The sequence below is a fragment of the Thunnus maccoyii genome, chromosome 2, assembly GCF_910596095.1.
Source record: "Thunnus maccoyii chromosome 2, fThuMac1.1, whole genome shotgun sequence".
Classification (NCBI taxonomy): domain Eukaryota; kingdom Metazoa; phylum Chordata; class Actinopteri; order Scombriformes; family Scombridae; genus Thunnus; species Thunnus maccoyii.
The window spans coordinates 30,937,553-30,960,084 of NC_056534.1; the positions used below are offsets into that span (position 1 = coordinate 30,937,553).

Sequence of the window (22,532 nt, forward strand, 5' to 3'; positions counted from 1 at the left end):
TTAGGATTTTAGTCACCATCTGTTACAGAAATATGATATATGTGATTTACACTTCACTTTTATTTTATTTATTCCATTTTTGGTTTCTCACAGATATCATTGTTTTCATGAAGTCCATCTTTCAACACTATTATGTTGTATGCTTTTCTGTTAGCTGGTTCACCAGTGAGGCTGGTCAACTCTGACAACCGCTGCTCTGGCAGAGTGGAGGTCTACCATGAAGGACAGTGGGGGACAGTGTGTGATGATGCCTGGGACCTGAACGATGCCAATGTGGTGTGCAGACAGCTGGGCTGTGGCGAGGCTCTTTCAGCTCTACAAAGTGCAGCTTTTGGACAGGGCAGTGGACCCATCTGGTTGGATGATGTCAGCTGTTCAGGAAATGAACCATCGATAACAGACTGCAGACATCAAGGATTTGGGGTCCACAACTGCCGTCACGTTGAAGATGCCAGTGTTGTTTGTTATGGTAAATGTTTATGGTTCACATTAAACAGGAAATTTCCTCATCAATAAGTTTCACTTTTTACCACACAAAATATATTTTGCTTTGTAGCACAATAAGTCAACACTTGGTGCCCAGTGATAAACCAATCATGTTGACCTATGATAAAGACAGGGGGCTTTCTACTTATTAATGCTGATAACAGTGCAGGCTGTTGTTGTCTTGTGAGTTCACAGAGACTTTTCTTTTAGTTCAACCAGAACTCAACAGCACAAATTTACCAACCACACCTGATCCAAGACCACAAAGCTCCACCATTGCTCAGGTGACATCTGACATCACGGACGTAACAACAGCAGGTAACAGCACAGCAGTTGAGGGGCAGGTCCGCCTGGCTGATGGAAACAGTTCCTGCTCTGGTAGAGTCGAGATCTTCTACCGAGGACAGTGGGGCACAGTGTGTGACGATGCCTGGGACCTGACTGATGCTCAAGTGGTGTGCAGACAGTTGGGCTGTGGCAGGGTCCTGTCAGCACCACAAAGTGCACGCTTTGGACAGGGCGAAGGGCCTATTTGGTTGGATGATGTCATGTGCACAGGCAGCGAATCAGAGCTCAGTGAGTGCGGACACCAAGGGATTGGATCTCACAACTGTGGACACCATGAGGATGCTGGTGTAGTCTGTGAAGGTAAACACAAATTTGAGCAGCTAAAGTCAATGAAATCTCGCTGTGTAACGGCCTGTCTATGGTATTATATTTAGGATTTTAGTCACCATCTGTTACAGAAATATGATATATGTGATTTACACTTCACTTTTATTTTATTTATTCCATTTTTGGTTTCTCACAGATATCATTGTTTTCATGAAGTCCATCTTTCAACACTATTATGTTGTATGCTTTTCTGTTAGCTGGTTCACCAGTGAGGCTGGTCAACTCTGACAACCGCTGCTCTGGCAGAGTGGAGGTCTACCATGAAGGACAGTGGGGGACAGTGTGTGATGATGCCTGGGACCTGAACGATGCCAATGTGGTGTGCAGACAGCTGGGCTGTGGCGAGGCTCGTTCAGCTCTACAAAGTGCAGCTTTTGGACAGGGCAGTGGACCCATCTGGTTGGATGATGTCAGCTGTTCAGGAAATGAACCATCGATAACAGACTGCAGACATCAAGGATTTGGGGTCCACAACTGCCGTCACGTTGAAGATGCCAGTGTTGTTTGTTATGGTAAATGTTTATGGTTCACATTAAACAGGAAATTTCCTCATCAATAAGTTTCACTTTTTACCACACAAAATATATTTTGCTTTGTAGCACAATAAGTCAACACTTGGTGCCCAGTGATAAACCAATCATGTTGACCTATGATAAAGACAGGGGGCTTTCTACTTATTAATGCTGATAACAGTGCAGGCTGTTGTTGTCTTGTGAGTTCACAGAGACTTTTCTTTTAGTTCAACCAGAACTCAACAGCACAAATTTACCAACCACACCTGATCCAAGACCACAAAGCTCCACCATTGCTCAGGTGACATCTGACATCACGGACGTAACAACAGCAGGTAACAGCACAGCAGTTGAGGGGCAGGTCCGCCTGGCTGATGGAAACAGTTCCTGCTCTGGTAGAGTCGAGATCTTCTACCGAGGACAGTGGGGCACAGTGTGTGACGATGCCTGGGACCTGACTGATGCTCAAGTGGTGTGCAGACAGTTGGGCTGTGGCAGGGTCCTGTCAGCACCACAAAGTGCACGCTTTGGACAGGGCGAAGGGCCTATTTGGTTGGATGATGTCATGTGCACAGGCAGCGAATCAGAGCTCAGTGAGTGCGGACACCAAGGGATTGGATCTCACAACTGTGGACACCATGAGGATGCTGGTGTAGTCTGTGAAGGTAAACACAAATTTGAGCAGCTAAAGTCAATGAAATCTCGCTGTGTAACGGCCTGTCTATGGTATTATATTTAGGATTTTAGTCACCATCTGTTACAGAAATATGATATATGTGATTTACACTTCACTTTTATTTTATTTATTCCATTTTTGGTTTCTCACAGATATCATTGTTTTCATGAAGTCCATCTTTCAACACTATTATGTTGTATGCTTTTCTGTTAGCTGGTTCACCAGTGAGGCTGGTCAACTCTGACAACCGCTGCTCTGGCAGAGTGGAGGTCTACCATGAAGGACAGTGGGGGACAGTGTGTGATGATGCCTGGGACCTGAACGATGCCAATGTGGTGTGCAGACAGCTGGGCTGTGGCGAGGCTCTTTCAGCTCTACAAAGTGCAGCTTTTGGACAGGGCAGTGGACCCATCTGGTTGGATGATGTCAGCTGTTCAGGAAATGAACCATCGATAACAGACTGCAGACATCAAGGATTTGGGGTCCACAACTGCCGTCACGTTGAAGATGCCAGTGTTGTTTGTTATGGTAAATGTTTATGGTTCACATTAAACAGGAAATTTCCTCATCAATAAGTTTCACTTTTTACCACACAAAATATATTTTGCTTTGTAGCACAATAAGTCAACACTTGGTGCCCAGTGATAAACCAATCATGTTGACCTATGATAAAGACAGGGGGCTTTCTACTTATTAATGCTGATAACAGTGCAGGCTGTTGTTGTCTTGTGAGTTCACAGAGACTTTTCTTTTAGTTCAACCAGAACTCAACAGCACAAATTTACCAACCACACCTGATCCAAGACCACAAAGCTCCACCATTGCTCAGGTGACATCTGACATCACGGACGTAACAACAGCAGGTAACAGCACAGCAGTTGAGGGGCAGGTCCGCCTGGCTGATGGAAACAGTTCCTGCTCTGGTAGAGTCGAGATCTTCTACCGAGGACAGTGGGGCACAGTGTGTGACGATGCCTGGGACCTGACTGATGCTCAAGTGGTGTGCAGACAGTTGGGCTGTGGCAGGGTCCTGTCAGCACCACAAAGTGCACGCTTTGGACAGGGCGAAGGGCCTATTTGGTTGGATGATGTCATGTGCACAGGCAGCGAATCAGAGCTCAGTGAGTGCGGACACCAAGGGATTGGATCTCACAACTGTGGACACCATGAGGATGCTGGTGTAGTCTGTGAAGGTAAACACAAATTTGAGCAGCTAAAGTCAATGAAATCTCGCTGTGTAACGGCCTGTCTATGGTATTATATTTAGGATTTTAGTCACCATCTGTTACAGAAATATGATATATGTGATTTACACTTCACTTTTATTTTATTTATTCCATTTTTGGTTTCTCACAGATATCATTGTTTTCATGAAGTCCATCTTTCAACACTATTATGTTGTATGCTTTTCTGTTAGCTGGTTCACCAGTGAGGCTGGTCAACTCTGACAACCGCTGCTCTGGCAGAGTGGAGGTCTACCATGAAGGACAGTGGGGGACAGTGTGTGATGATGCCTGGGACCTGAACGATGCCAATGTGGTGTGCAGACAGCTGGGCTGTGGCGAGGCTCTTTCAGCTCTACAAAGTGCAGCTTTTGGACAGGGCAGTGGACCCATCTGGTTGGATGATGTCAGCTGTTCAGGAAATGAACCATCGATAACAGACTGCAGACATCAAGGATTTGGGGTCCACAACTGCCGTCACGTTGAAGATGCCAGTGTTGTTTGTTATGGTAAATGTTTATGGTTCACATTAAACAGGAAATTTCCTCATCAATAAGTTTCACTTTTTACCACACAAAATATATTTTGCTTTGTAGCACAATAAGTCAACACTTGGTGCCCAGTGATAAACCAATCATGTTGACCTATGATAAAGACAGGGGGCTTTCTACTTATTAATGCTGATAACAGTGCAGGCTGTTGTTGTCTTGTGAGTTCACAGAGACTTTTCTTTTAGTTCAACCAGAACTCAACAGCACAAATTTACCAACCACACCTGATCCAAGACCACAAAGCTCCACCATTGCTCAGGTGACATCTGACATCACGGACGTAACAACAGCAGGTAACAGCACAGCAGTTGAGGGGCAGGTCCGCCTGGCTGATGGAAACAGTTCCTGCTCTGGTAGAGTCGAGATCTTCTACCGAGGACAGTGGGGCACAGTGTGTGACGATGCCTGGGACCTGACTGATGCTCAAGTGGTGTGCAGACAGTTGGGCTGTGGCAGGGTCCTGTCAGCACCACAAAGTGCACGCTTTGGACAGGGCGAAGGGCCTATTTGGTTGGATGATGTCATGTGCACAGGCAGCGAATCAGAGCTCAGTGAGTGCGGACACCAAGGGATTGGATCTCACAACTGTGGACACCATGAGGATGCTGGTGTAGTCTGTGAAGGTAAACACAAATTTGAGCAGCTAAAGTCAATGAAATCTCGCTGTGTAACGGCCTGTCTATGGTATTATATTTAGGATTTTAGTCACCATCTGTTACAGAAATATGATATATGTGATTTACACTTCACTTTTATTTTATTTATTCCATTTTTGGTTTCTCACAGATATCATTGTTTTCATGAAGTCCATCTTTCAACACTATTATGTTGTATGCTTTTCTGTTAGCTGGTTCACCAGTGAGGCTGGTCAACTCTGACAACCGCTGCTCTGGCAGAGTGGAGGTCTACCATGAAGGACAGTGGGGGACAGTGTGTGATGATGCCTGGGACCTGAACGATGCCAATGTGGTGTGCAGACAGCTGGGCTGTGGCGAGGCTCTTTCAGCTCTACAAAGTGCAGCTTTTGGACAGGGCAGTGGACCCATCTGGTTGGATGATGTCAGCTGTTCAGGAAATGAACCATCGATAACAGACTGCAGACATCAAGGATTTGGGGTCCACAACTGCCGTCACGTTGAAGATGCCAGTGTTGTTTGTTATGGTAAATGTTTATGGTTCACATTAAACAGGAAATTTCCTCATCAATAAGTTTCACTTTTTACCACACAAAATATATTTTGCTTTGTAGCACAATAAGTCAACACTTGGTGCCCAGTGATAAACCAATCATGTTGACCTATGATAAAGACAGGGGGCTTTCTACTTATTAATGCTGATAACAGTGCAGGCTGTTGTTGTCTTGTGAGTTCACAGAGACTTTTCTTTTAGTTCAACCAGAACTCAACAGCACAAATTTACCAACCACACCTGATCCAAGACCACAAAGCTCCACCATTGCTCAGGTGACATCTGACATCACGGACGTAACAACAGCAGGTAACAGCACAGCAGTTGAGGGGCAGGTCCGCCTGGCTGATGGAAACAGTTCCTGCTCTGGTAGAGTCGAGATCTTCTACCGAGGACAGTGGGGCACAGTGTGTGACGATGCCTGGGACCTGACTGATGCTCAAGTGGTGTGCAGACAGTTGGGCTGTGGCAGGGTCCTGTCAGCACCACAAAGTGCACGCTTTGGACAGGGCGAAGGGCCTATTTGGTTGGATGATGTCATGTGCACAGGCAGCGAATCAGAGCTCAGTGAGTGCGGACACCAAGGGATTGGATCTCACAACTGTGGTCACAGTGAGGATGCTGGTGTGGTCTGTGAAGGTAAACACAAATTTGAGCAGCTAAAGTCAATGAAATCTCGCTGTGTAACGGCCTGTCTATGGTATTATATTTAGGATTTTAGTCACCATCTGTTACAGAAATATGATATATGTGATTACACTTCACTTTTATTTTATTTATTCCATTTTTGGTTTCTCACAGATATCATTGTTTTCATGAAGTCCACCTTTCAACACTATTATGTTGTATGCTTTTCTGTTAGCTGGTTCACCAGTGAGGCTGGTCAACTCTGACAACCGCTGCTCTGGCAGAGTGGAGGTCTACCATGAAGGACAGTGGGGGACAGTGTGTGACGATGCCTGGGACCTGAACGACGCCAATGTGGTGTGCAGACAGCTGGGCTGTGGCGAGGCTCTTTCAGCTCTACAAAATGCAGCTTTTGGACAGGGCAGTGGACCCATCTGGTTGGATGATGTCAGCTGTTCAGGAAATGAACCATCGATAACAGACTGCAGACATCAAGGATTTGGGGTCCACAACTGCCGTCACGTTGAAGATGCCAGTGTTGTTTGTGAAGGTAAATATTTATTGTTCACATTAAACAGGAAATTTCCTGTGTAAACATTTTCTGTGTCTCGCTGTGTAACAGCATGTCTATGGTATTATATTTAGGATTTTAGTCACCATCTGTTACAGAAATATGATATATGTGATTTACACTTCACTTTTATTTCCTTTATTCTATTTTACCTTCTCACAGATATCATTGTTTTTCATGAAGTCCATCTCTCAACACTATTATGTTGTATGCTTTTCTGTTAGCTGGTTCAGTGAGGCTGGTCAACTCTGACAACCGCTGCTCTGGCAGAGTGGAGGTCTACCATGAAGGACAGTGGGGGACAGTGTGTGACGATGCCTGGGACCTGAACGATGCCAATGTGGTGTGCAGACAGCTGGGCTGTGGCGAGGCTCTTTCAGCCCTAGAAAGTGCAGCTTTTGGACAGGGCAGTGGACCCATCTGGTTGGATGATGTCAGCTGTTCAGGAAATGAACCTTGGATAACAGACTGCAGACATCAAGGATTTGGGGTCCACAACTGCCATCACACTGAAGATGCCAGTGTTGTTTGTGAAGGTAAATGTTTACACAGGAAATTTCCTGTGTAAACATTTCCTGTGTCTCGCTGTGTAACAGCCTGTCTATGGTATTATATTTAGGATTTTTGTCACCATCTGTTACAGAAATATGATATATGTGATTTACACTACACTTTTATTTCATTTATTCTATTTTACCTTCTCACAGATATCATTGTTTTTCATGAAGTCCATCTTTCAACAATATTATGTTGTATGCTTTTCTGTTAGCTGCTTCAGTGAGGCTGGTCAACTCTGACAACCGCTGCTCTGGCAGAGTGGAGGTCTACCATGAAGGACAGTGGGGGACAGTGTGTGACGATGCCTGGGACCTGAACGACGCCAATGTGGTGTGCAGACAGCTGGGCTGTGGCGAGGCTCTTTCAGCTCTACAAAGTGCAGCTTTTGGACAGGGCAGTGGACCCATCTGGTTGGATGATGTCAGCTGTTCAGGAAATGAACCTTGGATAACAGACTGCGGACATCAAGGATTTGGGGTCCACAACTGCCATCACACTGAAGATGCCAGTGTTGTTTGTGAAGGTAAATGTTTAAACAGGAAATTTCCTGTGTAAACATTTCCTGTGTCTCGCTGTGTAACAGCCTGTCTATGGTACTATATTTAGGATTTTAGTCACTATCTGTCACAGAAATATGATATATGTGATTTACACTACACTTTTATTTAATTTATTCTATTTTACCTTCTCACAGATATCATTGTTTTTCATGAAGTCCATCTTTCAACAATATTATGTTGTATGCTTTTCTGTTAGCTGCTTCAGTGAGGCTGGTCAACTCTGACAACCGCTGCTCTGGCAGAGTGGAGGTCTACCATGAAGGACAGTGGGGGACAGTGTGTGATGATGCCTGGGACCTGAACGACGCCAATGTGGTGTGCAGACAGCTGGGCTGTGGCGAGGCTCTTTCAGCTCTACAAAGTGCAGCTTTTGGACAGGGCAGTGGACCCATCTGGTTGGATGATGTCAGCTGTTCAGGAAATGAACCTTGGATAACAGACTGCGGACATCAAGGATTTGGGGTCCACAACTGCCATCACACTGAAGATGCCAGTGTTGTTTGTGAAGGTAAATGTTTACACAGGAAATTTCCTGTGTAATCATTTCCTGTGTCTCGCTGTGTAACAGCCTGTCTATGGTACTATATTTAGGATTTTAGTCACTATCTGTCACAGAAATATGATATATGTGATTTACACTACACTTTTATTTCATTTATTCTATTTTACCTTCTCACAGATATCATTGTTTTTCATGAAGTCCATCTTTCAACAATATTATGTTGTATGCTTTTCTGTAAGCTGCTTCAGTGAGGCTGGTCAACTCTGACAACCGCTGCTCTGGCAGAGTGGAGGTCTACCATGAAGGACAGTGGGGGACAGTGTGTGACGATGCCTGGGACCTGAACGACGCCAATGTGGTGTGCAGACAGCTGGGCTGTGGCGAGGCTCTTTCAGCTCTAGAAAGTGCAGCTTTTGGACAGGGCAGTGGACCCATCTGGTTGGATGATGTCAGCTGCTCAGGAAATGAACCATTGATAACAGACTGCGGACATCAAGGATTTGGGGTCCACAACTGCCATCACACTGAAGATGCCAGTGTTGTTTGTGAAGGTAAATGTTTAAACAGGAAATTTCCTGTGTAAACATTTCCTGTGTCTCACTGTGTAACAGCCTGTCTATGGTATTATATTTAGGATTTTAGTCACCATCTGTTACAGAAATATGATATATGTGATTTACACTACAATTTTATTTTATTTATTCCATTTTTGGTTTCTCACAGATATCATTGTTTTCATGAAGTCCATTTTTCAACAATATTATGTTATATGCTTTTCTGTTAGCTGGTTCAGTGAGGCTGGTCAACTCTGACAACCGCTGCTCTGGCAGAGTGGAGGTCTACCATGAAGGACAGTGGGGGACAGTGTGTGACGATGCCTGGGACCTGAACGACGCCAATGTGGTGTGCAGACAGCTGGGCTGTGGCGAGGCTCGTTCAGCACTACAAAGTGCAGCTTTTGGACAGGGCAGTGGACCCATCTGGTTGGATGATGTCAGCTGTTCAGGAAATGAACCTTGGATAACAGACTGCGGACATCAAGGATTTGGGGTCCACAACTGCGGTCATGGTGAAGATGCTGCTGTGGTCTGTGAACCCATTTGAAAAAATAATATACTTGTATTGCATATATTGCAAAGTATGTTTCAAGTACATTTGAAATATTATTATTTTAAATAGATTGAAAGTATATTAATTTGAAGCTATCATGAAATACTTAATAGTATATTTTTCCTGTATTTAGTTTAAAATTGAAATATGGTGTACTTTTAATAAATACACTTCTGTCAAATATATTTTGAGTAAGATTCTCTTTTTTTTTTACATTTTATTTACATTTTAATTACAAAAGAAAAACAGACCAAAAACAAACAACACAAATATACAACACAAGGACAGTATGCTAGAAGTTACAGACATAAAGCAAAAAGAAATAAATATAACATACTTTCTTACGAAATCATTACATCACCAATCCTTCTTGACCGGACTTCTCCGTTCTACCTACAAGGATTGAGTTTCAATTTCATTGTGCTGGTTTTATATCCCGAACAGTCAAAACACTTCTTAACTTAAATGTCTTTATATTGTCTTTTATAAGTGTCTATGGTCTATCTAAGCCATTGCCTCTGTAAAGCCCCTGTAGGGCCGAGACTGCACGTTCCAACATCATCAGTGCTATGAAGTCCTTTAGCTAGTGTTTCAAACAAAAACAGTTTAATTTCCTTACTTTCCAATTCATAAGAATGATCATTTTCACAGAAAGGAAAGCCAATGTTCTCAGGTGTTGTGTTTCAATTCATCCACTTTTACTCGCAACAAACACATTTTTTGTGGCATAGTGATACATCCGCATTTAATATTGAACTTAACATTTTTTGTACCCCCAAAATTGTCTTATTTCTGGACAGTGCCATAACATATGTATTAGAGATCCTCTCTCTCTCTCTACAGCCATACCAATATAGATCTGACATATTAGGATTACTTTTGTTCAGCTTCTGTGGAGTTATATATATTCAATATAAAATCTTCATCTGTGTAAGTTTATATCTAACACAATTTGATGAGTAATTTGTATGTCACATAATAGAGTCCTATTGTTGTGGTAGGTTGTGGTAGGTGTTTTCCTGGATCACGTTCCCATTGTGATTTGACTTTATCCATGCCACTACAGAAGGAGAGAGATATAAGTCTGTAAAGTTTACTTTCTGCCTCTATTTTTTACAATCTCTTCCAATTTATTATCTGTATCTTTATCTGAGGCCAGTATGGTACCTTGAGATATGAGTTTCTGTACTATAGATTTCAGCTGTAAATATTTCAGAAAACACAGATAATTGAGGTCGAAATTAGCTTTAAGCTCATTGAAACTCATTATTCTCTCCTGCTTTACAGTTTGGCCTAGACTCTTAACGTTGTGGCCTTTCCATTCCTTATTAATAAGAGTCTTCCCTCCAGCAGTGAATAATGGGTTCTCCCATAAAGGACATGAGGGCAAAACTAATCCACTGATTGCACATTTCTTTTGAATTATTTTTGCTATTTCACATGAAAAACTAATAATTGGGTTCTTAATGTTTGTATTGACCTTTGTACAATACCACAAAAGAGAAAGAGATACTTGTTTTTTACTCTCACCAACAATTTTCTGCTCCAGCCACATCCAACTGCCGATCTCACACTGTTCGTGATAGACCCAGAGCATGGGGTATTTGCCATTAAAGGCCAAATAGTATGTATATAATTGCAGTATCCCTACTCCTCCTTTATTTCTATTTTCTTTAATTTTCTTTAGTTTTTTAAAACTGATTCTTGTTTTTTTATTCCCCCAAAGAAACTTTATAAAAAGCTGTTTAATTTCTTTAAACCAATAATCAGGTAATTTAAGTGGAATTGAAGATATGATAAAAGACAGTTTGGAGAAAACGTTCATTTTTATTTATCTCTGCTCTGCCCCACAAGGATAGCAGAAGTGTTCCCTATCTGGTAAGAGCTTCTCTAATAGTTTTAATCAGTTTAGGACCATTTATCTTGAATATCTTCTCAATGGGGGGAATTATATTAATACCAAGATATTTCAGTCCCTCTTTCTTTCAAACTATCTGAGTTATGGCAAGATGAGCTGGAAAAGTCGTGCAGTTGAGCAGAGTTGCTTCCCTCTTGTTCCAATTTACTTTATATCCTAAAAGATTGACAAACTCATTTATGAGCTTAAATAAGTGTGGCACTGAGATTGCTGGATTTGAAAGAGTTCAAATATATCATCTGCATATAAAATTATTTAAAAATCATACCCATATACAGTAAAGTAATACCACTTATTTGTTGGTTAGCTCTAATAGCACATGCCAGGGGTTCCAATGCCAAGATAAAAATCTATTGGTGAGACTGGACATCCTTGCCTTGTATATCTAGTTAGCTCAAAGAATGAGGACACAATTCTGTTTGTTTTAACACAGGCAAGTGGATTGTAATAAAGTGCCCTAATCCACTGTATACATATAGGTCCAAAGCCGTATTTTCCTTAAGTATGAAATAAATAAGGCCATTCGATCCTGTTGAATGCTTTTTCAGCATCAAGCGATAACATTACCGCTGGATGCTGAAGTGAAGCAGCTCTGTACATTATATGAAAGATTCTTCTCATGTTGCTTGAAGCATTCTGGCCTTTTACAAATGCTGCTTGGTCAAAATGGACCAATGAGGGCACCACTCTTTCAAGACGTATTGCAAGTATTTTAGCGAATAACTTGCAGTCGTTGTTAAGCAGACTAAGAGGTCTGTAATTTCTAATTTGCATATGATCTTTGGTATTGTTGAAATCACAGCTGTTCAGACATTATAATATCATTATATAGCACTGTAAGAAAAGGAGTCAAAACATCCTGAAAACATTTATAAAACTCAATACTCCAAGTGTCTTACCGTTAGACAGACACTTTATGGCCAGTTTTACCTCTGCATCGGTAATATATTCCTCAAGTTCTTTTTTGTCTGTCTCTTTAACTGAAGATAAACACATATTACTAAAAAAAATTGTGAGCTTCCTTTAAAATCGAATGAACCGCTGATTCATATAATTTCATATAATATGTTTTAAAACAGTGATTAATTTACTTTGGGTCTTGTATAAGTCTTCATTACAATATTTGATATTAAATGTTTTGATTCTATTTTTCTTAGTCTCATTGCCAGCATTTTGCCTGCCTTCTCACCAGACTCAAAATATTTTCTTTTAAGTTTAAACAATGTGAATGTGGTTTCTTCATGCATTATTTCTTGCAATTGTGCTCTGCAAAGTAACACAGAGTACCTTAATATGTGATTGTCTGGTTCCCTCATATGTCTTTTTTCAAGCTTGTTCAGTTCTTCTTTTAGGGAATTTTCCCTCATTCTTCTCCCTCTTTTTAGCAGTTAAGTAACTAATTATCCATCCCCTACATGTAACCTTAAATATTTCCCATATTATCTGTATTGATGATATTGAATTCATATTTAAAGTGAAATACTCCTTTACTTTGGCCCTTATTGAGGAGAGCAGAGCAGAGTACATTTAAGTACATGTTAATACAGTTTAAAGTCTAACTTATGATATATGTTAGGAATATTAAGTTACACGGAAGAGTACTGGAAATGCTCAAGCAATATGTATAATATTCTAATGTAAATGTACTTGTAATCTATTTTAGTACATTTATAAAATGGTTGCTTGTTGTTTGTTCACCCTTATACCCTGATGAAGACCTTTATGGTCGAAACCGGTCGTTTTTTATTGTAAATAAAGGCTTTTTAACTTAATCCTAGAGTTTTTTTTATTCCTGCTCCATGCATGAGTGCCTGAAGTTTTTTTTTTCTTTTATGTGATGACCCTTTTCTTCAAGAGCACCTGCATTTTTCTTGAGTTTTATATGATCAAGACAGTCCTCTAGCACACTACTACCTCTTTTTCACAAGTTTACACTTAAAGTGTACTGGAAATGCTCAAGCAATATGTATAATATCCTAATGTAAATATACTTGTAATCTATTTCAGTACATTTCATGTACATTATAAGTGCAACGCAGCAGAGTATATTTAAGCACATTGGTAGTATACTTTAAAGACAGCTACATTTTCAGGAGTTTTCAAGTACATTTAAAGTATATTGGAAATGCTCAAGCAGTCTGTGTAAATACACTAATGTAGATGTTTTTGTAATCTATTAATGATAGATTTTATGTACACTCAAAGTACAATTTACATTACATTATAAATGTATTTCAGTTGTACTGTAAATCAAAGAACAGAATGAGCAAACATAAAACAAGTAGTACATTTGCAGTATGTGAAGCATACTTAAAAAAGTTCCATTTTAGCACCATCGAGTACATGGCGGCTCAGTGGTTAGCACTGTTGCCCCACAGCAAGGTCCTGGATTTCAACCCAGGTCCTCTCTGTGTGGAGTTTGCATGTTCTTCCCATGTTTGTGTGGGTTTCAGCCGGGCACTACGGGTTCCCACTATCAAAGGATCAAAAGACAGCAAAAGATCAAAAGACACTGTTGGAGTATTAATACTTTAATATTTAATTATCTCTTTATTGGAGCACCACCTCCTTTTTGGTTAGGATTTGTTAGTGCCAGGAGGGAGCACTAACCCTTGTTCAATTTAATCAATGAATCAGTCTCATAAATGTAAGTTCTTGTCCCAAACAGTGACCTCTGTTTACTGCAGCTCAAAGAAACAACCAACCACTTTAAGGGTAAATGGAGACATTTATTAATAGCTAAACGTCTTGAGGATACATGATAAAGCATAAGATAATATACAAAAATAAATAAAAATAAAGTAAAAAAAAAATAAAAAAATAATAAGGCCTATAAATAGTAATAAAATTAATAAAGAAAATTATTCAGCAAGAGTGGTTCAAAGTGTGTCACTCGAGGCTTAATTTATTGAAATGGAGAATGTTAAGGGGATGCTATTTCAACTTCTCTAAATAAATTATCTTTTAATTTTGACGTTATTCGACATCAACCCTTGATCACAAAGCCATGTTATGCCTTAATGTTGAGGTGTTTTGTCGTGGTAGAGGTGTCATCTCGGCAATTCCAACCCTTGTTGGCAAGGAAAGAGCCCAGATCAGGCTTCGGACTGTGGGCATGTCTCTGTGGGTGCAAAGGTGTTGAACACCGGTAGGAAGGAGTCAAGCCGTTTCAGGCTGTTCAACTTCTAGTTTGCAGTATTGCTCTCAGAGAGTAGGTAGAGGTCCAGTTTCAAGTGTTGTTTTCTTCTTTAGGAGTTTAAGTTGAGGATTCAAGCTTTGGTTGGATTGTAGAAACTTGAGTTGAGTGTCGAATAAAGTTTAATCTGACTACGCTCAAATCTTCAGCGGCGTTTACTTTAAAATAAAATACTGTACGTGTTTACTTCAAAATTAAATTACTGTTCGTGGAAATATGAGACTTAATGTTCCAAATAAAACAAAAACAAATTAAACTTGTTTCAATAAAAGATTAAATACATATATACTTGGTTGAAAAACAAAGAAGTCTTAAGAATTTTCTCAAATTCTTGGAGGCCAGCTCAAAGAGTAATCTCTTTGAGGCTCTTTTAAAAGTCTTGATAGAAACAGGCGGAGTTTGGGTGTGTTCTAAAAGTTTTTGCGCCGAATTGTTGATGAATATTCAATTCCTTTGTTCTTGAGGGACTTTAGGTGTGGCTGGTGTCTACAGCCTGTGTCTACTGAAATAAAGGAATTTTTGGGGAAGTCTAATCCGAGTTTTTACACGCAAAATCACAGTTCAAGTCACTGTGGCCTCGTATTTCACATTAAAGTTGTAAACATGTTTTCATAATGTTCAAGTATTTCATGATATTTTCTAATTAGTAATGGTTGTGCTGTAATAGAGTGAATGACAGAGTTAAAGCAGTGATTCTGTGAGATTAACACAACATTCAGAAATAAAAATACATTTAACACAGTTATTTAATTACCTCTGTGACTTCAAGCATTCAAAGTGTCTTCCTATCTTCCTCTAATGAGTTTATCCATATATGATTAAAGTTAACACCTATGTGATTGGATTAAACCTTAAGAAACTCTTACTTCATAAGATAAAACATTCGATATGACTATTGTTTAATAATACAAGAAAACTTCAACCTGAAACTCTTAAACATTATATCTTGGCATTCCTACTACTTCAGAAAATTCACTCTTCCAATACAAGTACTTATCTAATTTAATTACTAAAATATTATTGTATATGAGGTTAATAGATCAAAAGTTACTCACTTAGGTGATTTTAAAATACAAATCCTTAGTTACCAAACATTCATCAACTCTTAACATAAGGGAATTTAACTCTTGTCACTAGTGGGCAGTATTGTTACATGTAGTTCAATGTCACAAAAGTGGCTCTCTTTTAACCTGGCTAGATCACCATGGTAACTTATGCTGCAAATTTAACCTGGTCCAAAGCAGGTTATATTCCGAGTTTCAGCTTAAATTGGCAATAAAAAGCGCTGCCCTTTCACTAACTACCTGATTTACTGCCAAGTCCGTTAAACACTGCTGGTACTGCAGCTATTAGAACACCGCTTAGAAAATTGATTAGTCTTTTATCACACTTACCATTGATTTGAAATGTCACATTGTAAATTTGTAATGGTGCAAGAGGTTAGGGTTACTTGCAGGATGGGATTTTGTTACAATATATCAAACTGTATTTCAAATAAAAATAAATAAATAAATAAATAAATAAACTAATAAACAAAAAACTAATAAAGAAATACTTTGAACAAAAATAAATAAATAAAATTGATTAGTCTATTGGTATTCATCACAGATAATATTCAATTTATAATATTAATTTCACTTTGATTTGGCCAAAACCTAAAGTGATTTCCACTTATCCTTCATTATGGGACAGAGTCAGACCTGAATGCACTTCTTGAGTATAATGTTTAAATCTGCAGCATCAGTTTAAAGTTTAAGAGCTCTGGGCGTGGAAGGTACGGAGAGTGCTTTGAGTGGTAAAATAAGTATATAAACTAATTACATAATTAATAAATTAATGAATTAGTGTTTTAATTAACAAATTTACATGATCAGCAATTCTGCCAGCATTCATCTCTCACCTTATTTGCAGCAACAGTGTTTCTTTTTGCTGTGATAATGTATTTATATTATTCATAGCTCTCTGTTATAATGATCTGTTCCTCCCGACTGAAGTAGGCAGCACGCGATCATTCCATTTTGTGCGGAAAAAGAGTCAATGACGCGCCAAATGCCCCCTTTTATGGGGACATGCACAGAGCCTGAAGCAGAAAACCTGGGTTGGCAAAGAAAGTTCATATCCACTGTTGTGATACCACTTATCTCTGATCGCATGTTTAGAGTTTGTCGAGCCAGCTCACACAAAGAAAGCCTGAGTAAGTTGAACTTGCTTCTTAGTACACTCCTCTGGTTTGAGCCCATTCTCTGGCAACCCGCAACTGCTCCTGGGTCAGAGTGCATAATGATGTACTGTGGTACGAAATGGAAACCCAGGCAGGAGCCTGTGGAAACACACACAGTAAAGACTCAATCATTTTTTGTTGTTTGTTAGGGTTAGCAGTAGATGGACCCAAATGCAGGAGACATCAGGCACAGGAACTGAAGAACTATCTTTATTTACACTTAGAAATGCAGGCAAAGCAAAACTGAACAGGACAGAACAAAACTGAACAACACAGAGCAAAGGATCCAACAAAACTGAACTGAAACACGGGACTGAAATACTAACTGAACTAACAAGGAGATGAGGCACAGGTGGGGAGATGAACAGAGAAACTCAAGTGAGGGGAATGAGGACATGAAACAAGAGAACTAGAAAGAAGCTGATTGGCTTGGGAAAACGCTGGGAAAAGAGCAGGACTAACGAGGCTGAATGCAGGGCAGGTGTGGAAGGAAAAGCAGGATGGGGAAAACAAGAAAAAACACAAAAGGCAATAACTGCTCTGGGTTGAGGCCAAATCAAAAACAGAACTTCATCCATGAGTTAAATAAAAGTCTACAATATGGTTGTCGCCACAGCGGTCAACGGAGTTATACTATCACAATTTCAGTTAAGTTGCCAGACAACGCCACCTTGAGAATTTCACCCAGAGAATTATTTATGACTATCATCAATAGGACACAGGTTCATTTACTGGAGGCAAGAGAAAACGTGGTTTCAGAACTTACAAAATAGTACACTTTATTGCCAATACAATTTAAAATGACAACACAATCATACGGGGGGGGAACTAAATCAGGGGCTGAGGCTTACTGATGGGACAGGTGTTAATACTAAATTAAAAACAAATCAGGTGTTTAGAGTCAACGACAAGGCGGCCTACCACCACCCAGCACAGCAGCAGCAGGTGCACACAGAGCAGCAGCAGAGACACAAGGGCCAGCATTTACCCGAAATAACCGCAGCAAGGCACACTCAGTGCTGCTTTGACGGACCAAAACTCCCGGACCGGAAGTGACGCGATGGGGGAGCGCAAGAGGAAGAGGCAGGTGAGGACTGCCACCTTTATATAAAGCTGAACCAATGGCGGCCACCAGGTGGTATCAATTATAAACAGCGCCCTCTATGCTGCTACATAATCATGCACAAACCTCTTCATATATAAATCATCATTCATCAAACTGTCTCAAAATTACATAAATATATCTTCAATCAGTGCACAAGTCACACTGAGCAAACACAGCAAATAAACTTCAGCATTACATTGCCAACCTAGGAACCTTTACCATAACGACTAGAAACATACATTCCTGTTGACATAAACATGAACCAATAAATCTGTCAAGCTTCAATGAAGCAAGCAACAGTATCTCAAGTGGTCCTTACATATAATTTGCAACCTCTCTTATCTGTCCTTCTCCCACTCAGTCCAGTCTTAACAAACAGGGAGAAAAGTCTGAGAGCATGTGATAGACTGGTGCTGGGACATAGAGTCAGACTGTGACAGAACCATGACAGTTAATTGTTTTCTGTAAACCTACGTGCATGTCTATAAAACCTATATCATCATACTCTTTGCTGTGTTATGTATATGTTGTTCAGGGTTAAACCCAGACAGCTAGCATAGTGCTAGCTACTATGGTCATCACAATTTAGAAGTGAAATCCTAAATTAACATTAGCTGGTTGGAGATGAAGCAGGAGATGAACTGCCACAAAAGTGTGTAGAGTCATTGCAGCATGAAGAAGATAAAGTTACTTAACATTTATTTGTTGTGTGAATTTTTGCACTGCAGTTGTTTTTTGTTTTACACATCTTGTGATGCATATGGACACATAGTCAGTGATGTAAGCTGGGGTCTTTTCAACAGGTTTTTAAATATCAGACACCATCGCCCAGGCAATCAAACCAGGTTGATCATCTTGTGTCCAATTAGCATATGTGGTTCATAGGTCTTGATTCACAGTCATCTGCCATCTTGATGCCTTGTTGTAGTATTGGTGATGTTCCTGATGACTCTCTTCCTGTGCAGTCCTTTGATTTTGAAGGATTTTGAAGGCCCTGCATTGGGGACTAGCTAGCAAAACATCTACATTGCAGGTGTGTCCTTGAGGGTGTCATCAGACATTGAGCGATGATACTGAAGAAGATCTTGCCTTCAACCCTGACAAGTGAGATGGCCCTGAACTGCTCAATGTTGCTTGTATTCTCCTCATTTGCAGAGATTCTCTGAAAATCTCCACTGCTGAGCTACCTTCTTCTCTTTCAAATCACCTTGAGGATCCTCCATCATTGCAAGACCTGGGGTACCTCTTGGAGACCTTGTGTGGCACTCCACGAGGGCCTGAAGATGAGGTTGTTCTAGCAGCTCTGATAACCATCTGGATCTTGTTCAAGGTTGGCTCATTGGTGTTGACCTCAGTGGTGGGTTCTGGTGATGACATCAAAGCCCAACAATCTCCCAGTTCTTGGTCCCACTTACTATTTCTATAGGTGCTACCTGGTACTGATCAATCTCCTCTTTGGAGCATGCAAGTGGCCACTTCACTTCTGCCCAAGCAGTTTTTGAACTTGATGGAGTTTACCATGATTGCAGCTTGCTTCCTGGCTCTCTCTTTGCCCCCTCTTCTGTGCCGCTGTGTGCTACGGAGGATGATGGTCTTCTTCTTCATGATGTTACATAGATCTGTTAAGACGGCCTTATTCTCCCCCCTTGCTTCCTTGCTACTGCCTCCTTAGAGATTTCAGCTCCTGTCTTATTGTAGCTGGCTTATTCTCGTCTCCTACCAGTTTTGCCCCAGTTTTGTCACCCACTGCTTCATAATGCCAAACTCTCAGCAACAATGTTGACAGTGATTATTGCCATTAAGTGGCACTTCTGATATGCATCATTACTGACTGTGGCAAGGACTCAAGGATTCAGTACACATCCACATCAAACTGGAGCCATTCTGTCTTCTTGTTAGATGCTGACCACTTGACCCATTGATGTTCAGATGTTTTGCCTTGAGGTGGAATGTGCAGTGCATGGCGGTTCTGGCCACTGTGTAAGCCTATGTCCTGCACAATTCACTCATCCCTCAAAGCTTGTGGGTTTTGCAGACCTTGCCACAAACTGCACATTGTTATATTCTAATGATAATAATAATAATTTTTATTATATGGTATTTATACAGCACTTTCCAACAACTCTGATGCAAGAGAAATTCCTGCAGAGATGGAAGCCAAAGACCCTGCTGACAGGGGCCTCCAACAGATATTCACAGCCAAAGGTGTTTTGGTACCAGGTGCACTTATGAACCAAGTCATGCTTAGACATTGTGTTTGTTGTGGCCAATGCCTGACTAGCACAGAAGTCCAATAAAAAAGCACCATTTGGGTTCAGATCAAGCCGTTCCTCCCAATCACCCCCCTCCAGGTTTCTTCACAACCTTATTCACAATCCACATGAGCATTGATGTCCCCCAGCAGAACTATTGAGTCACCAGGCAGGACCTCACTGAGAAACATCAAGTATGTTTGATGCATTCGCACAAACAACAGTCAGAGCATTCCTCCCAGAATGACATGTCAAGGAGGTGACCCTCTCACTCCATGGGGAGAACTCCAATATAGTAGCGCTCAGCTAGGGGCTCTCAGCTTTGGCAATTCTGAAAAAGAAGAACAGTCCAGCCCCTCTCCGGTAGTTTGGCTCTGGAGAGTTTTTTTTGACATTTGTTGACAGAGAGCCAAGATGTCTTTTTAAAATTGTGGGGGACTTTGGAGGATAGAAAGAATGATTTTTGATTTAGCTGGGGAACATTTTGGGACATCAAGCATGTTATTTCTGACAGACCAGATAATGAATAATGAAAGTTGTCTCCTTCACTGGTGTATGGGACATAAATGGTGTCCCATATAGAAATGGTGACACAATGGTACTGAATATGTACTGTATGTGCTGCCTGTATGTTAGTCCATCCGATTATTGTTACTATAATTGAGACTGGGTTATTGGTTCCCATATTGAAAATGTTTTCACTTACTCTTCTGCAGGGAGGTCAGGTCAGCAGGAACTGGCAGGGACTAAGTATTCAGTATCTTGAACCCAAGTCCTCCACCTGAAGGAAAATTTTCTAACTGCTTGACCAAGCACTGCTGCTTTTAATAGCACACCCTCTCAAGCTGATATAATCACTCAACTGACTGATAATTTAATCATCTTCTGTCTTTCAGACCAACCACACACATGCCATCTACTCCAACAGTTTATTCATCTAAAGAAAGAACAACAGGAGAGTTCCCATACTGGGTCTCACACCCCAGGCTCCCAGACCATGGACATCTGCGCTAACCACTCAGCCAAACAGTCAACCTGCAAGCCAAGGGCCATCACGTCAAATCAAGTCATCTGTGGTCGTTATCCTCTAGAGGGCACAGGACTGCACCATGAGTCTTCCCTTCTCCTGTGCTAATCTCCTGGACACAGACAAACACACAGAACAATCTAGCGCATGTGACAGCATCATGAGCATACATATCTCCATAATCCATTATAGATAGTATGGTGGATTGTATAATGTTTTTCCCTTTTTGAAGGGAGAAACAAGTTCTATTTTAGTATAAGAATTAATTTTAATCATAATTTTTTTAGGAAAACAATTAAGTGTTCACCATGCTGTACTGTAAATCTGATCCCTCCATCCAAGTTAACAGTTCATCCGCTGATACTGTTTTAACGAACACAGCACGGTGCACCACAACAGCACAAAAAATTCCAGAAACTTCAGACACCTCAGCAAAGATGAACCTAAACAAGCCTGTGTGATTGTTGTACAAAAAACTATCTAGCTGATACCTAATGACAGAACAGTTTTATGGTGCGGCCTATTATTTATTATTATCTTATTTAAGAATAGATGCCTGCTGGGGGAAATGCCTTTCTTTCATAAGTTTTCTTGACAGACTGGCAGGTGGCATTTTAGGCTCGGATACCAAAGCCAGAATTTCCATGTTTCTGTTTCGCAACTCCAACTTCATAGAGACTTATCCAGCAGGTCGGGTCATCCTGTCAGTGGGCTCACCATTGTATGTGGGCGTCTCTGTAGACGAGAGAGATCCAAGCTTTGCAGCTGTTCTGAAGGACTGCTACGCCACTCATTCATCAAACCCAGATGATTCTGTGCGATACTCTCTCATCCAGAACAAGTATGTGTCCCTCAGCAGATGCTTTGTGGAGTATAGTGGAAATGGGGAAAAAGTGAAATTTACAGCAATGTGAAACAGAACTGATTATTTCATCCTCTCTGCCAGGTGTCCCACTGACCGCAGACAGGTGTCAGTGGTTGAGAGCCAATAACAGATTTTCCATATTATAGAGTAAACTGTCACCTTTTTTTAAAATAAAACCTTGATGGTTGAATATGCAGTAGTTAAAAAAAATAAGTGAAACCAAATTACAACCATGATACATGACTTTGGTCCAGACTGAAATTTCTCAACAACTGCTGGATGAATTGCCATTAAATCTGGTACAGATATCCACAGTGTCGATGGGATGAAGATTATTAACTTTGGTGACTGCGTGACTTTTCATCTAGAAGCACCATGAGGTTGACACTTGTGGCTCAGACTGAAATGTCCTGACAAGTTTTGGATGGATCACCATGCAATTTGGTGCAGACATTTCATTTTCCTTGTGAACTTTAGAGATCCCTTAACTTATCATCTGGCGCCATCATCAGGTGAAAATTTCAATCTGTCCAGTATTTTGGTTTATCTGTCTGATATCAAAGTCAGTCTTACTATATTTTCTTCTCCATCTCTTTTATTTCAATCTTTCCACTTTTCTTCTTCCTGTAAAACACTTTGAAATGTACCATATAAATAATGTTTGTTTTAGGGTTGGGCAGATCAATCCCAAAATTATTGATAGTATCAA

The 22,532-nt window shown here is 40.6% G+C and overlaps 1 protein-coding gene across 1 annotated transcript in view; it reads left to right on the plus strand.

The window, feature by feature from the left end:
- Positions 1-22,532, plus strand: part of LOC121905204 — an 84,110-nt gene that overhangs the window by 49,812 nt on the left and 11,766 nt on the right. The window contains 16 exon segments of the mRNA XM_042423280.1: positions 155-469; positions 697-1,134; positions 1,359-1,673; positions 1,901-2,338; positions 2,563-2,877; positions 3,105-3,542; positions 3,767-4,081; positions 4,309-4,746; positions 4,971-5,285; positions 5,513-5,950; positions 6,174-6,488; positions 6,734-7,108; positions 7,279-7,590; positions 7,824-8,141; positions 8,378-8,680; positions 8,914-9,219. Coding sequence (XP_042279214.1) covers positions 155-469; positions 697-1,134; positions 1,359-1,673; positions 1,901-2,338; positions 2,563-2,877; positions 3,105-3,542; positions 3,767-4,081; positions 4,309-4,746; positions 4,971-5,285; positions 5,513-5,950; positions 6,174-6,488; positions 6,734-7,108; positions 7,279-7,590; positions 7,824-8,141; positions 8,378-8,680; positions 8,914-9,219 — 5,694 coding nt within the window.